The sequence below is a fragment of the Pimephales promelas genome, chromosome 11 (genome assembly GCF_988280905.1).
Source record: "Pimephales promelas chromosome 11, fPimPro1.hap1.1, whole genome shotgun sequence".
NCBI classification, from domain to species: domain Eukaryota; kingdom Metazoa; phylum Chordata; class Actinopteri; order Cypriniformes; family Leuciscidae; genus Pimephales; species Pimephales promelas.
The window spans coordinates 21203589-21217570 of NC_142779.1; the positions used below are offsets into that span (position 1 = coordinate 21203589).

General features: G+C 39.8%; 1 protein-coding gene across 1 annotated transcript; it reads right to left on the reverse strand.

Moving 5' to 3' along the window:
- Window positions 1-8287: 8287 nt before the first annotated feature.
- Window positions 8288-13921, reverse strand: cdkn3 (cyclin dependent kinase inhibitor 3). The gene is made up of 8 exons (XM_039656224.2): window positions 13873-13921; window positions 13443-13528; window positions 13295-13350; window positions 11312-11356; window positions 10578-10800; window positions 9051-9082; window positions 8851-8954; window positions 8288-8760 (listed from the first exon to the last, which is right to left on the reverse strand). Exons 1-8 carry the CDS (start codon window positions 13897-13899, stop codon window positions 8671-8673), a joined length of 663 nt encoding a protein of 220 aa, XP_039512158.1. The 5' UTR covers window positions 13900-13921; the 3' UTR covers window positions 8288-8670.
- Window positions 13922-13982: the final 61 nt, after the last annotated feature.

Sequence of the window (13982 nt, forward strand, 5' to 3'; positions counted from 1 at the left end):
TATTACCACAATGTCTCCAGCAATCAAACTCCTCTTCCTCTGATTTCACTTTTGCCTCTCTAGAAGCAAGGGCAAATACTCTCGTATCCATCTCCTCAAAAAAAGATCCGAGAGGTACTGTACCTGTCTCCAACGACTTCTCCCATATTGATCGTGAGGATTGAACATTACCCTTCAGAAGAAGAAGATGGTTAGGAGTAAGAGGTTCCAAGTGACTGGGATCATCCTAAAGCTTAGTAATAGGCCTATCGTTCAAGATGGCTCCACTTCACAGAACACCGTATGAAGTCCATCATCATCCAATGTCTGTTGGCGTAGGACAGAAGTCAGAACCCTTTGCACCAGGCGGATCATCCGTTCCCATACACCACCATGGTGTGAACTAGCTGGTGGATTAAAACTCTAACGGATTCCAACCTGCGACATGGCTCCTTGAATCATATCCTGGTTCAAAGCAATAAAAGCCTTCTTGAGTTCCCTTTCCACCCCAACAAAGTTGGTACCTTTGTCTGACCTCAGATGTCCCACTTGTCCTCTCCTGCTGATAAAACGGCGCAAAGCATTGATGCATGCATCCGTTTCCAGGGATACTGCCACCTCCAGATGGATGGCCCTGGTTGCCATTCAGGTAAATATAACTCCGTATCGCTTACAGGTCGATCGTCCCCTCCTTACTTCAACTGGTCCAAAGTAATCTACTCCCATGTTCGTAAATGGTGGTAGATCAGGAAGGATTCTCACCTTTGGGAGATCTGCCATTTTTTGTTCCACTGCTCTTACGTTGTACCGTCTACAAAAGCTGCATTCAGCAATCACCTTCCTAACTGCTGAATTGGCCTTGGTATTCCAAAACCTCTTCCTCACTTTAGACAGGGTATGAGTCCGTCCGTCCACCATGGCCCAGAGTCTGATGTACATGCTTAAGAATAAGCATGGAGACATACTGATTCTTGGCTAGAATGAGGGGATGTTTGACTTCCTCTGGCATCGCTCCTCTGTTCAACCTTCCTCCAACTCTTAAGAGTCCCTCCTCGACCACTGGATCCAATCTATATAGACCATTTCACAAGATGTAAACAACACTGGTCCAGAAGCACTTCCTGTTTCAGTTTTTTAACACTATATAAAAGCTGGGATAAAATACAACCAACAGAACATGTAAAATTGAATCAAAAAGTTAAACAAACATCTTTAAGATGTTTTCTTTACATGTGAAATAAAGAAAACAGTTACAAACTGAAACAGAAAGTGCTTCTGGACCAGTGTTGTTTACATCTTGTGAAATGGTCTATATGGAACTCGGTCTGCTCACTGCTGCTTTCCCAGATAACAGAACAGAAATCTCCTCCTTGAATCTCTGTTGCTGACAATAGCGAATGACGGCGAATCTCTGCTTCTAATTGATCTTCCAATGTCAGGACTCCACTCCTAGATGCCACTGGGCCCTGTTGTCCTTCAGCCTTCTTCAATCTATCCTGACTGATTTCCTTTGGATGGTCGGCCACAGCAGCCTCCAACTGCCCCCTCAGGCGAACCTTTGCTTTCAACATGACCTTTAACCTGAGAAACCAGGCAACTGCTGTGTTCAGCCTCCTCCAGTCAGAAAAGTAGGAAATGAGCTGGTCAGTACGACTAGACACGGCACACACATTGATGGCATTTGCTGTAGTCTTTTTCCTCACCTCTGGGTCATTTAAGTCCAACGACAATTCAGACACAGGTTTAGGCCAGTCTTCCTCCTGCTGCCAAAGAAATAAAGGACCTCCCAACCAAGTGCTTTTCTTCAGAAAGTCAGAGAGATTCAGACCCCTCGATGCATCATCCACTGGATTATCTTAAGAACCAACGTGCCTCCACTGTGAGGGTTCAGATATTTCTCTGATGGTCGAGATTCTGTTGGCCACAAATTTGTGGAAGCGCCTGTCCTCGTTGTTAAGGTACTTTAACACTGAAGGGCTGTCAGTCCAGAATATTGACTCCTCCAACTGCAAATCCAATTCCGACTTTAACATTGAATCCACTCGGACAGCCAGAACACCCGCGGTCAACTCTAGTCTGGGAATAGTTACAGCCTTCAGTGGTGTCACTCTGGCTTTACCAAGCAGAAATGTGACCTGGATGTTGTTTTGCTGATTTAACATCCGGATGTAGGTTACCGTCCCATATCCATCTTCACTGGCATCGGCAAAGTGATGTAGTCGTGCATGCCTGACCTCTCCGAAATACACTGGCTTAATGCACCTATCCACATTAAATGAAGTCAGCAGATCCAGATCTTTCAACCACTTTCCCCGTTTGCGCAAGATGTCCTGTGGCAGGACATCATCCCATGAACAATGTCTCCGACAGTGTTTTTGCTGCATCAATTTAGCAAGCAAAGGGATCGTACACCGAGCTGTTAACTGACAACATACCCCGTCTGGTTAGAGGCTGTTGTTTTATCTCCATTTTGAACCTAAAAGAGTCAGTCTCCACACACCACTATAGACCCAAAGCTCTTTCTACTGGAAGTGTATCTCAGTCCAGATCCAATTCCTTAAGGTCTTTAGACCTCTGATCTTCTGCAATGGCTTGTAAGACAATGGGACTGTTAGTTATCCATTTCTCTAAGATGAAGCCTCCCTTTCGACACAGAGCAATTAGATCTCTTACCATCTGAATAGCTTCTTCATCTGTGGCTGAGCTCTTCAAACAGTCATCCACATAAAAATTATGCTTAATACATTGAAGAACTTCAGCTGAAAACTCAGAATTATTATCATTAGCAGTTCTTCTGAGTACAGCTTGCACAACTTGGGGACGAAACGGAGCCAAACAGGTGTACAGTCATTCTAAACTCCACAAAATCCTTATTGATGTCCCCATCTGGCCACCAGAGAAAGCGCAGAAAGTCTCTGTCTCCCTCAGCAACCCTCACCTGGTGGAACATGGCTTGGATATCACCCATGAAAGCCACAGGTTCCGGTCTAAAATGGGTTAGAATTCCTAGCAGCGAGCTGGTGAAGTTAGGACCCTGCAAGAGCTCACTATTTAGCGAGACCCCTTTACAAGTGGCTCCACAGTCGAACACCACACGAAGGGAACCCTTTCTGGAATGGTGGACACCATGGTGAGGAATATACCACACCTTTCCTCTCTCATAATGCAGTTTCTGCTGAGGTACTTGCTCGGCATAGGTATTACCAATGAGTTTTTCCATATAATCTGTCCTGGTGCAAGTGTCTATGTTTAAGGAACCTTTTCTTCAGACCCTTCATCCTCTGCTTAGCCACTGCAAGATTGTTGGGGAGGTAGAATTTCTTATTCCTGAAGGGCAATTTCAAACAATATTTACCTTCTTGAAGTACTGCCGAGTGCTCCATAATTTCAAGAAACTTACAATCTTCTCTGGACATTTCCTTCTTTTCCATATTCCTTTCATTGAAATCGTGATTGTACTGAATGGTCAGCATCTCTTCCAGTTTATCCTGTTCACCATAGCAGCGGGAAGATCCTTCTCCACCGCCCCCCTGTTACCATTCAGCAGACCACTAACGACCCATCCCAGTACCGTCCTAACAGCATATGGGCCATTTCCACAGCTGTTAATGACCTCCCAAGGTTCTAATACCTTGGGAGCATTGGTCCCAATCAAGAGATCAACATTTGCTTTCAGGCTTGGGATGTGTACTTTTGACAAGTATGGCCAGCTAGCTAGGTCTTCGGGCCTTACCATGTTATCCAAAGTAACTGGCATTTTCATTTGTGTGAGAACCTCTGGGAGCCTATAGAAGCAATTGCTGTCCAGATCAGATACCTCCAAACCAGTCAACGAGAAGGCTGGAACAACAGTTTCTTGCCCCATGGTGAACAATAAGAAATTAGTTCTTCTGCCTGTAATATTCAGCTTCTGCATTAGATCTTCCGTGCAGATTGTGGCTGAACTTTTAGGATCCAGTAAAGCATAGGTGTTTATGATACAATTTCCCTTCGCAGATTTCACCTTTACAGGGAGAATGGACAGAACGCACTGGTCCTTACCGGCCCCTGTATGTCCACATGTTTCCTGCGATGTTGGCTGGTCATTATATGGTTCCTCTGACTGTACCATAGCTGTTGTTTGCCTTTTAATATTATGCAGCACGAGTTTGGCCACAAACTTTGCAAGTCAAGCGCCTATCGCAATCCCTACTCATGTGACCATGACCCAAACATGCGAAGCAAACTCCCTTTTCCCTCAAAAATGTAATCTTTTCCTTCTGCTTTTTTCCACTGAACTGTTTGCACTCTTCCAACAGGTGACTACGAGCACAGCAAAGCATCCAACTTTCTTTTCCTTCCCTGGAGGCAATATTGGCTCCTTTACCAGCTCCGACAAGTTCCTAGATGTTACTGTGGTGGCAACAATATTTCCAGTTACTTTGTTCCAGGGCTGGAATTTAGACCTGGTAAGATTCTTCATACCAGCTACACCTGGTGGAGATGAATCCTGTATGTTACCAAACAGGGGGTCAGAAAGAATACTAACACGACACTCAATGAATGTGAACATATCCTCAAAATGAGCTCTATCGTTAGTTCTTTCCATTATGTCGTGAGCCTTGGTCCTCCATTGCTCTCTCATTTTGAATGCCAGCTTTGCAATAATGGCTCTCATGATAACAGGCATATCCAGTTCCTGCATATACTGGAGCTCCTCCATTACATTACAGCAGCCACGCAAGAATAAGGAGTAGTTTTGAAGTGCCTTTACATCCTCAGCTCGTATTGGTCGCCAGGTCAAAGCCCTTTCAATATAAGCTGTTGCAATTTCATACTGATTGCCAAAGTGCTCCTGTAGAAGACCCTTTGCCACTACATAACCACACCCAGGCTCCATATGTTGGCAGCTACGCACCAGTTCTTGTAGCGGTCCTCTTGTAAATTGTTCCAAATAGTACAAACAATCTGCTTTTTCTGCTTTTACTTCCACTCCTTGTTCAAAAGCCTTAATAAATGCTCTGTATTGGAGAGGGTCACCTTCAAAGATGGGAACAGCTCGTGGTGGTAGAGACAATGAGCGCTGCTGTAGAACTAAATGTCTTCATCCCAGGTACAGTGGCATAAATTTCAGCATGTCATATGAATATAATGTCATGGGTTTTATTTTTTCTATCGTCAAATGATCACAATGTTCACGTTTACAAGCCAGCGTCATTATAGTAGCCTAGTCTATTCGTTACCATTTTACTAAATCTATAAGATACTTCAATGCAATGTTGAGTGGTAGATAATAACCATATATTGTCCATATTATAATATCAAGCTACCATAAATGAATCTGCAAATTTTACAAATCGATTTGCATTATAGCTTGAGGCAAGAGAAATAAACTAATATCAAAGACATGTATCCTAAAATATTATTTTGTACATCTTATATTTACTTGCAAGAATGTAGCCCCTACCAAACTTGTACACCCTGTTTAGACATAGGCTTTCATTTTTTAAAATTTTTTCTAGAATATCGTTTACAAGCTACCAGATTGATAATTCGCTACTCTACTATCATTACTTGATTCATGAAGATAAACAGGGGATAAGATAGCTTCCGTTAAATAGTCAGGCAGACAAAAAAACAAAAACAAAGAGATAGTATGCAAGCAATACACTTACTAGTCCAAAACATAGGGTCCAAAAGCAAGACAGCCAAGTCCGCATCGGTCACGCACCCGTCTATGTGGGCATCCCTCCTCCCCCTCCCTCAGCTCACGCCAGCGAGAAAACGCTAGCCCAAAGTTTATCCTCCTTCTGATTTTAACGCGTTCTTTCTCTTTTTGCTTTGCTCCAATAAAACCTTTGCTTTCTTGCTTTTCTGTGCTGCTTAGGCCATGACTATAACATTTGGCTCGCACATCCGTTTTTAAAGGGTAACTAAACACCAAAACAACTTTTTTTAGTTAATGATCTGTAAGAATGGAGCTTCATAAATGCTGTTCATTGATTCGAGTACATTTTTTGACAATTGAGTATAAAGTGTTTTGATTTTCAAATATATGGTGTAAAAACGTCTGAGTGCTGCCCTCTTCAGGTTAAACGGAAAGCTCCTGCAGTAGGGGTACTTTCTGACGTAGGGAACTCTCAGACGCACTCTGTCACACCCTTGGTGCGAGCTCACGACGCCCTTGGAAGCCCCTGGTATAAAAGCATCTGGTTCCGTCAAAACTACTGTAGCGAGTCAGGAGTTGGATTTATGAGTATTGAAAACGATCAGGATAGCATAGCATCTAGTTAGCATAACATTTATATAGTTATTTAGATTATTTTTGAAAACAATCAGGATAGCGTATTGTTGCATCTATTTAGCATTAGCATTCTATAGATAATTTAGATTATTTTGTGTAGCTAGTAGCATAGTACAGTTAGGATAGCTTCAAGTTAGCATATATTTATCAGTGTGTAGTACAGTGATCAGGATAGTAACGGAATAGAGGTGGACATGGGCTTCTCCACACAGCTGCACACGCAGTGCCAAACACTGCTCGTCCTGCATGGACTCCTCCACTGCAGCGGCGTCTTGATGTGAGTGATCATATTTTAATCACAATTTATGGTTAGGATAAAGTTAATCCTCTGGGGTCGACAAACGAGCCGGTGCATTTTGCTGGATTTTTGCACATAGCGGCAGAATATCAATATGAATACATGCCCACAGAGCGTGCGCTATTGAGATCAACTCGACGACAAAACTCATCAGATGCCGGTCGCGATGCGGGAGTTAAGACCGCAGTGTGAGTCAGCGGCTCGAATGGATTTGGCCCTGTGTCTACATACAATTCACCCTCACTTCAGGTGAAGGTGAGGGAGAAAAGTCCTCGACTCCAAATGGCCGCTCTGTTGCAAAGGCAGCTACTTGCGTCACTCCAGTCTCGCTCTATTTTAGAGTCTGACAGCAGCTGTCACTAACGGCGGGTCTCAGGTGCACGCCCCCTGGCCCCGCTGGGGTCTGCCCATTTTTTCAGCATTTTTCAAATATTGCTAGTGGGTGGAGTCAGGCTCTGACCAGGGGTTTAGTTACTCTTTAAGGAAGTGGTGGTGGTGGTGGAAGTGACGTAATATATGCCGTAAAGCAGTCGAATTTTGAAGTTCTCTTTGTTCACGGGGTTACTACCCGAAACCCGAAATTTAAAAGTACGATTAAAATGCTACAGACCCTGTCAGGCTATGGCAGACGTGTCATTCAACCTATTGTAAGTCGATGTACCATCATAAGAGACTTGGAAATATATTATGAAGCTTGAAAAGCTACCTGGTGTTACTTTAAGCACACCAGTCCCGATCTGACCTTGCGTCACGATCTCCTCCATAACAACAAACAGTCACTCAAAGTTCGCAATAACAGTCCGTGAAAAGTCTATTGTCCGCCGTATCTGGCAACCAATGCATTGGGTTTATATGCCCTTTTTATGTGTGCACACAATTTAAATGGCCAAAAATGTAGCGTGCACATACCTCTTGCGTTGGGCGCCTTGCGATGATCCAGTGATCCCGACAGCCGGCTAGTAGCTCCTCCGCGTCCTTTCACCAACAGCTGACTGCATCCGCCGTAGTAACTTGAATCCCCAAGCCAACAAGGCAGTTTATCCTCTTAATCCATCTCGTTGCGTTTCAAACAAAGTTCCAATTGAGCCAGGTTTTTGACTAAATGTAGACGCTCAATCTAATACTGACGGCTACTGAGGTGGTTTAGCCCAGGAGTGCTCTGGCTGACGCGCTGTACCTATTCTTTGTGTCGTTCTGAAGAGTCTCCAGACTTTGTTGTGTTGTTTAGTATAAAGTTTATTTGTTTGTCCGTGCAGAGGTAAATTTCCATCATCCAGTTTCAACGGTAAACCATATCCATAATACAAAATTGAATATCAACAATACGTTTCCGCGCCATAGCAGTCAAAAACCTTTTGCCCTTCCGGGACAAAACCCCTTTCCTGTTGGCAGTTCTGATCCTTCTTTTATGCATTTAACCCCAGGTGATAATAGAGTGACACCCACTGTACAAACAAGGAACAGCACCCAATATCAAAATGCACAAACACAAATTTTGGCTCCTACACTGTGTTAAAATGATCATGTGAAAAACCTAAAAGGTTTATAATCATTAGTGCCATAAATTGTAGCAATTGGACTGCATTGATTGTGATTATTATTGTATCTCTGAACAATGTAAAGGCATTGGTACTTGTTACCTTGGTTAACTTCTCCAGTAATGGTTAAAAACTTAATATATCCCCTTTCCAATGGCCACTTTGGTATGAAGGAATTGCTAAGAAGTATTGCCAACAACTGCCTAATGAATTTAATCTGCCATTCAAATCACTGTCACTCACATAAGGAATATATTGTTTCCCAGACACAAAAAGAAGCATCACTCTCAACTTGATCCACTGGTCAGGATTAATGCAGACAACATGTTATATAGGCCACCTTATATAGACCACATTTAAGTGAACAAAGCTCATTTAATTGCAAAGCTAACGTTATATATTAAGCACACTATTATTAGATCAACTTATAAAAGTAAAGAATTTTTAAAGTGTCATCAGAATATAGAAACAAATGCACTCGTGATCAAGGTAGAGAACATCCATAGAACAACCAATCAAAACAATTCGTCTTTTTTCTTTCCTGTTTTCAAATCATATGAATGTCAGGTTGATCATCGGGACACTGATCTCTCTAAAAGCCGCTCTTTGGTTTCTTGATATGCTGCAAACTTCTCCCGAAACTCGTGAAGGAAGTTGTATTGCTATAAGAGGCCATAAAGAAGCATAATTAACAACTTAGTTGAATGGTTAAGGGAAGTGATGTATCTAGGTTTTCAGATGTTGCCTCTTACCTTGACAGTCTGAATGGCTCCACCTCCTCTCAGCTCCCTCAGGATTTCCAGCGCGGCATTGGGCGTGATGGAGACAGAGAGCTGCAGCAGCAAACATGCCGCAACTGTGACAATGAAACACAAGTTAAACTCCTAATCACACACACACGGGACTAACATTAATCATGACACTGCGCTCAGTTTGAACATTTGATACTTACTTATTCCTGAGCGTCCCAAACCTCCATAACAACTGTGGAGGAATACAAGCACAATTAGAAGCTGCTGTTCTTCTGATGTTCATGTAATATATATATACATTTAAATATGCTAATTTTCTTTTAGCAACCAATGTTGAGCTTGTGTAAACTGACATTTTTGACATTCTTTGATGACTAGAAAGTTAAAAAGAACAGCATTTATCTGAAAAAGAAACCTTTTAACATTATAAATGTCGTCACTGTCACTTTTCACATCGATTCATCCTTGTTGAATAAAAGTATTCATTTCTCTTAAAAAATAATCCTAAATAATAGTAATACATATACCTGTCCTAAAACTAAATTTAAAATAAAGTTAGTTTAATTAACTGTCACCGTCCCACAGGTGGGACGTTTGCCACTATATTATTAAAACAATAATATCTTAGTAAATACCTTAAATAATATTGACAAACTATATATCATTTGAAAGCTTACAATCTCTAGTTTCCATATTTGGTGACTGATTTTCAAAATATATTACAGAGGAGCCATAATTTATCAATATAAAACAAGAATATTTTCATACTCATAAGGCGTGTTCAGACCTTTATTTTAAAATAGCAGTAAACATGAAAAATCATGAAAAAATGGTAGATACCTCAGTTTGTTTTCATGCCAAAAGTTCAAAAGATAGAATCCATTCAATTATTTTGGAAAAAAAAAGGTCTGAAAAGTTTGAAATATCAAGAAAAAAATAATAAATTCACCATTTGTGACGTGGCAGCTAGCTATGACTTACATGCGTGTTCTTTGTATGTGTTTCTTAGAGGTTCAATTCATATCAAAATCTGCCAAACTTCCCATGCTACTTCTGAATAGGCTCTCTACTTCAGAAATTGTATGAAAATTGTGAAAATAATGGTTCATATCACTCAAAACACGAATGGAAATGCAGGCGCCCTTATATGGGCAGTAATGGAGTCTGATTGTGCCCTAGTGAAAAAGTTTGGTACTGCGCTCAAACAAAATCTAACTGAAAGCTCATTTTTTGAGATATCAACCTAAAATTTGAAACACAACTTGTTCAGATTTTTGGCTTTGATCTTTCTGCCATTTTAGAGTAGCCCAGGTTTTGAAAATATATATTTTATGTAAAATATGAATAATTAATATTTTTACATTGTACATTTCCATAAACTCAAACTTCTATAACTTTTTTTCTGTTTCACTTTCTTAATTTATTTCACTTCTACAAAAATCTGCCAAATGTCTTCTTTAAAACAAGACCAATCATATGTCTATATTCCAAAGCATTCTTGAATTACAACCATTTAAGTTCGAAATGTGCATTTTCATGTCTATTCAAAAAAGGGGGGGTGACAGTTAGAAGGTAAAAACTAAACACCGTAGTACCGGTTTTGATATACTGTATAGAAAATAGATTTTTCTGTTAGATTTGTTATAAAGGAAAAATGATCCCATTTCTTCTCCCTGGAAGAGGAAGAATATCACAGAATGCAGTAACTGAGAGTGTTTTATTCTTACTGTATGACAGTCTTGCGTTGATTCTGCAGGCAGTCGTGCAGTTCCTCCAGGATGCAGCAGCACTGAGGAAGCTCTGGAGCGCATCCGTCTGGAAAGGGGAGGTGGTGCACTCTGAGCCCACTCTGAGAATAAACCTCTAACAGACATGGCACTCTGTAGCGCACCAGCTCTCCTCTGGTGCAGAATACAAACACGTCCTCCACACCCTGATCACACATCTCAGCTACACACAAACACAAACCACAGATAAATCACAGTAATCCTATCCCCCATGTACACACTGCACACAACGCACACTTTAACTGGTTGTGCTTCAGAACATCAAGTGGTGAACAAAATTGTTTATTGTACAAAAGTAAAGAAAACAATCCTAACATTAAAATGAATTAATATTACCACGAACAGGCCTTGCTATATTCAATAGCATATGGCATAGCACAGGCTGAATTAAAAATTTAAAAAAATTAGCCTCTTGAATTTTAGGGGTTTAATGAAACAAACCATACTTATGCAAATGAACTAGCATGAAATAGAAATCGTGATCGTATTTTCTCTCCCCTATTGTGACGCATATATAGTGAGTCAGCATTTTGACGGAGAACAAAAAGTAGGTGGAGACTTGATTGGATCATTGTCGTTTGCTAATTGCTGCTTGCAAACTGATGAACCAATCAGTCGAGAACCACTGGATTAGACCATTACTGTGTGTGTGTGTGTGTGTCAGCTAGACTCACCAACATCTTTCTGCAGGTTCCTTCTGATTTCTTTATATCTGCAACCTAAAAATGGGCAGAAATTAGGGCTGTGGAATCAATCAAAATAAAACCGAAACGTTATGGCTTTTCAAAATTGATTTTCAAATCACAAAGGCTGCAGTTTAATTAAATATTTGCGTTGTGTGTTTTAGAGTGAAGCACTGTGGTCATTTACACTCATGGCCAAAATCTTCGGCATAAATTTGGTGTTTTGCAAACTAAGGTTGCTGCTTCAGTTGTTGTGGTGTTGATTCACATTGTTTCTAGATTAGTGTGCAGAAAAATGAAAAATAAAAAAGGTAATTGCGACTTTTTTTATCTCAAAATTCGGACTTTTTTCTCACAATTGCGAATTTACTTCTCGCAATTCTGACTTTATTTCTCAGAATCGCGAGATATAAAGTCAGAATTGGGTGATATAAAGTGGCAATTGCGAGATATAAAGTCAGAATTGCGTGATACAAGTCGCAATTGAGAGATATACAGTCAGAATTGCGAGATATAAAGTCAGAATTGCGTGATATAAAGTCAGAATTGCGTGATATAAAGTCGCAATTGCGAGATATAAAGTCAGAATTGCGAGATATACAGTCAGAATTGCGAGATATAAAGTCAGAATTGCATTTATATATAGTCACAATTGCATATTATAAAGTCAGAAATACGTGATATAAAGTCGAAATCACGTGATATAAAGTCAGAATTGTGAGATAAACTATTCTGAGGGGAAAAAGCTAGTCCTTTTTTTCCCCTTAGAATTGGCCTGATAACTCACAATTGCGAGTTTAAATCAACGAGTTTAAATGGCAACCGTAATCAATCAAAAAAAAAAAACAAACAAAAAAAAACATGCCTTCCAGTTGTATGACAAAGCAATTCAATTTAAAGGAGCTGTATTCAAGAAATGTATATACCGCTCTACAGTAATTTGAAAGTGATTGCAGTACCCAGAGTACCATTGCAGTGGCCACAATCTTGCAAACGGCTCCTTTAAACCAAGCTTTGAAAATTCTTCTTTTAGTAAGAATCATGGCCATCATTAGAGGTCATTGCTGAAAGCTTGAAAGAGTTTTTAATGTCCCAGAGGATCCCAAAATTGTTGGCATGATCCGCCTCGATTTATTTTTGAAAAACTTTTGAAAAAGGAATCAATCCAGAACATGGGTTAAAAATAACAGTTTGGAACAAAACCAAAAAATGTGTGACAAGGAGCCGCCTTCTATTTTACATCGGTCACAAATTGAAGAATAGACTGTATTACTCCAAAAACTAAATTGAGCAACATATAATTCTATGTACCACATTTATTGAACAGCAATGATGACTTTCATACTAAGTTTTGTCAGACAATTTTTCTTTAGAGAAGAATGTGGCGCAGAAGCTGATATCCAGCATGCCAGAGCGAATTGCAGAGGTTATGAAGAAGGGTCAACACTGTAAATACTGACTCTGCTACATACATTGAATGTTTTTGCCAATATAATAATTTAAAACCTATGAAATGCTGAATAATTGGTTTCCAGTATATTATAGAAACATTATCTACAAATACTGAAGCAGCAAACATGTGAAATTTATGTCACTGCCAAAACTTTTGCCCATGAATGTACACACAAGTACCTCATGATCTGGTGTTTTTAGTTTGGTACAGTACAGTTATACAGTAAAATAATAATCATTAGTTTTTTGGTCAATCATTTTAGTATTTTGGTCATTTAGTATTTTTCTTAAATAGTAGCCTATTTTATTTAAAAATGAAATATTACATTAGTAATATTTGAATTTAGTAATAATTATTATTATTTTATAGTCATGTTGATAAATAATCACAGAATTTTGGGCCAAATTGTGCATCCCTAAAAAACAATCAAAGCAAATCTGGTGCTTTTTAAAATTGTTTTTTTTTTTAAATAACAATTTTTATTAGGAAAAAAATTGCCTCATTTATGGAATTAATTTTACCAGGTAAGGAACAGATGCCAAGAGACTGGGAACACTCCACCGCTGACAGAGACAACCTGCAAATCACACACACACACACACACACACGATCAGTTAAAATCTATGTTAAGTATGTAAATGCAAAATTGCACATGTATATGTTGCTAACCATGAGATCTGAAGAGGTGTGGCTTCCTCTTCACCAAAATCCTCTTCGTCAGATGAATCAAACTCACTTGTCCTCATTTCCGCAGTCTACCATGCACATAAACGTAATGACACCAAGAAAAAAACCGAGACACTGACATCCAAACAACCGATATCCAAAACAGCAGCTTGTTCTGATGGATGTGCTTATCATGTGGGAAAGGAACTGAGATGTTCTTATGAAAATTCAGATGTATTTAGTGTAAATTTATTAGCAATAATAGTATAACATGCTGGGTGACATTAAAAGGTGTATATATAAGCAGAAATATTCTTGTTTGCACAACTAATTATATTCTCGCACTCGACAACAAGTTATTCATCCGAAGCATTAATTACCGCATAGAAACAAAGTTGTAAGCGACAGAGAGAGAATCGACAATCGAACTCACCGAGAAACAACACTCCCCACTGCGCATGCGCGGAAATTTCAAAACATACCGAAAGGATTCGTTTGTCCAATCATATTCGACATGTTTAAAATCCACGCCTCTGTTTATAT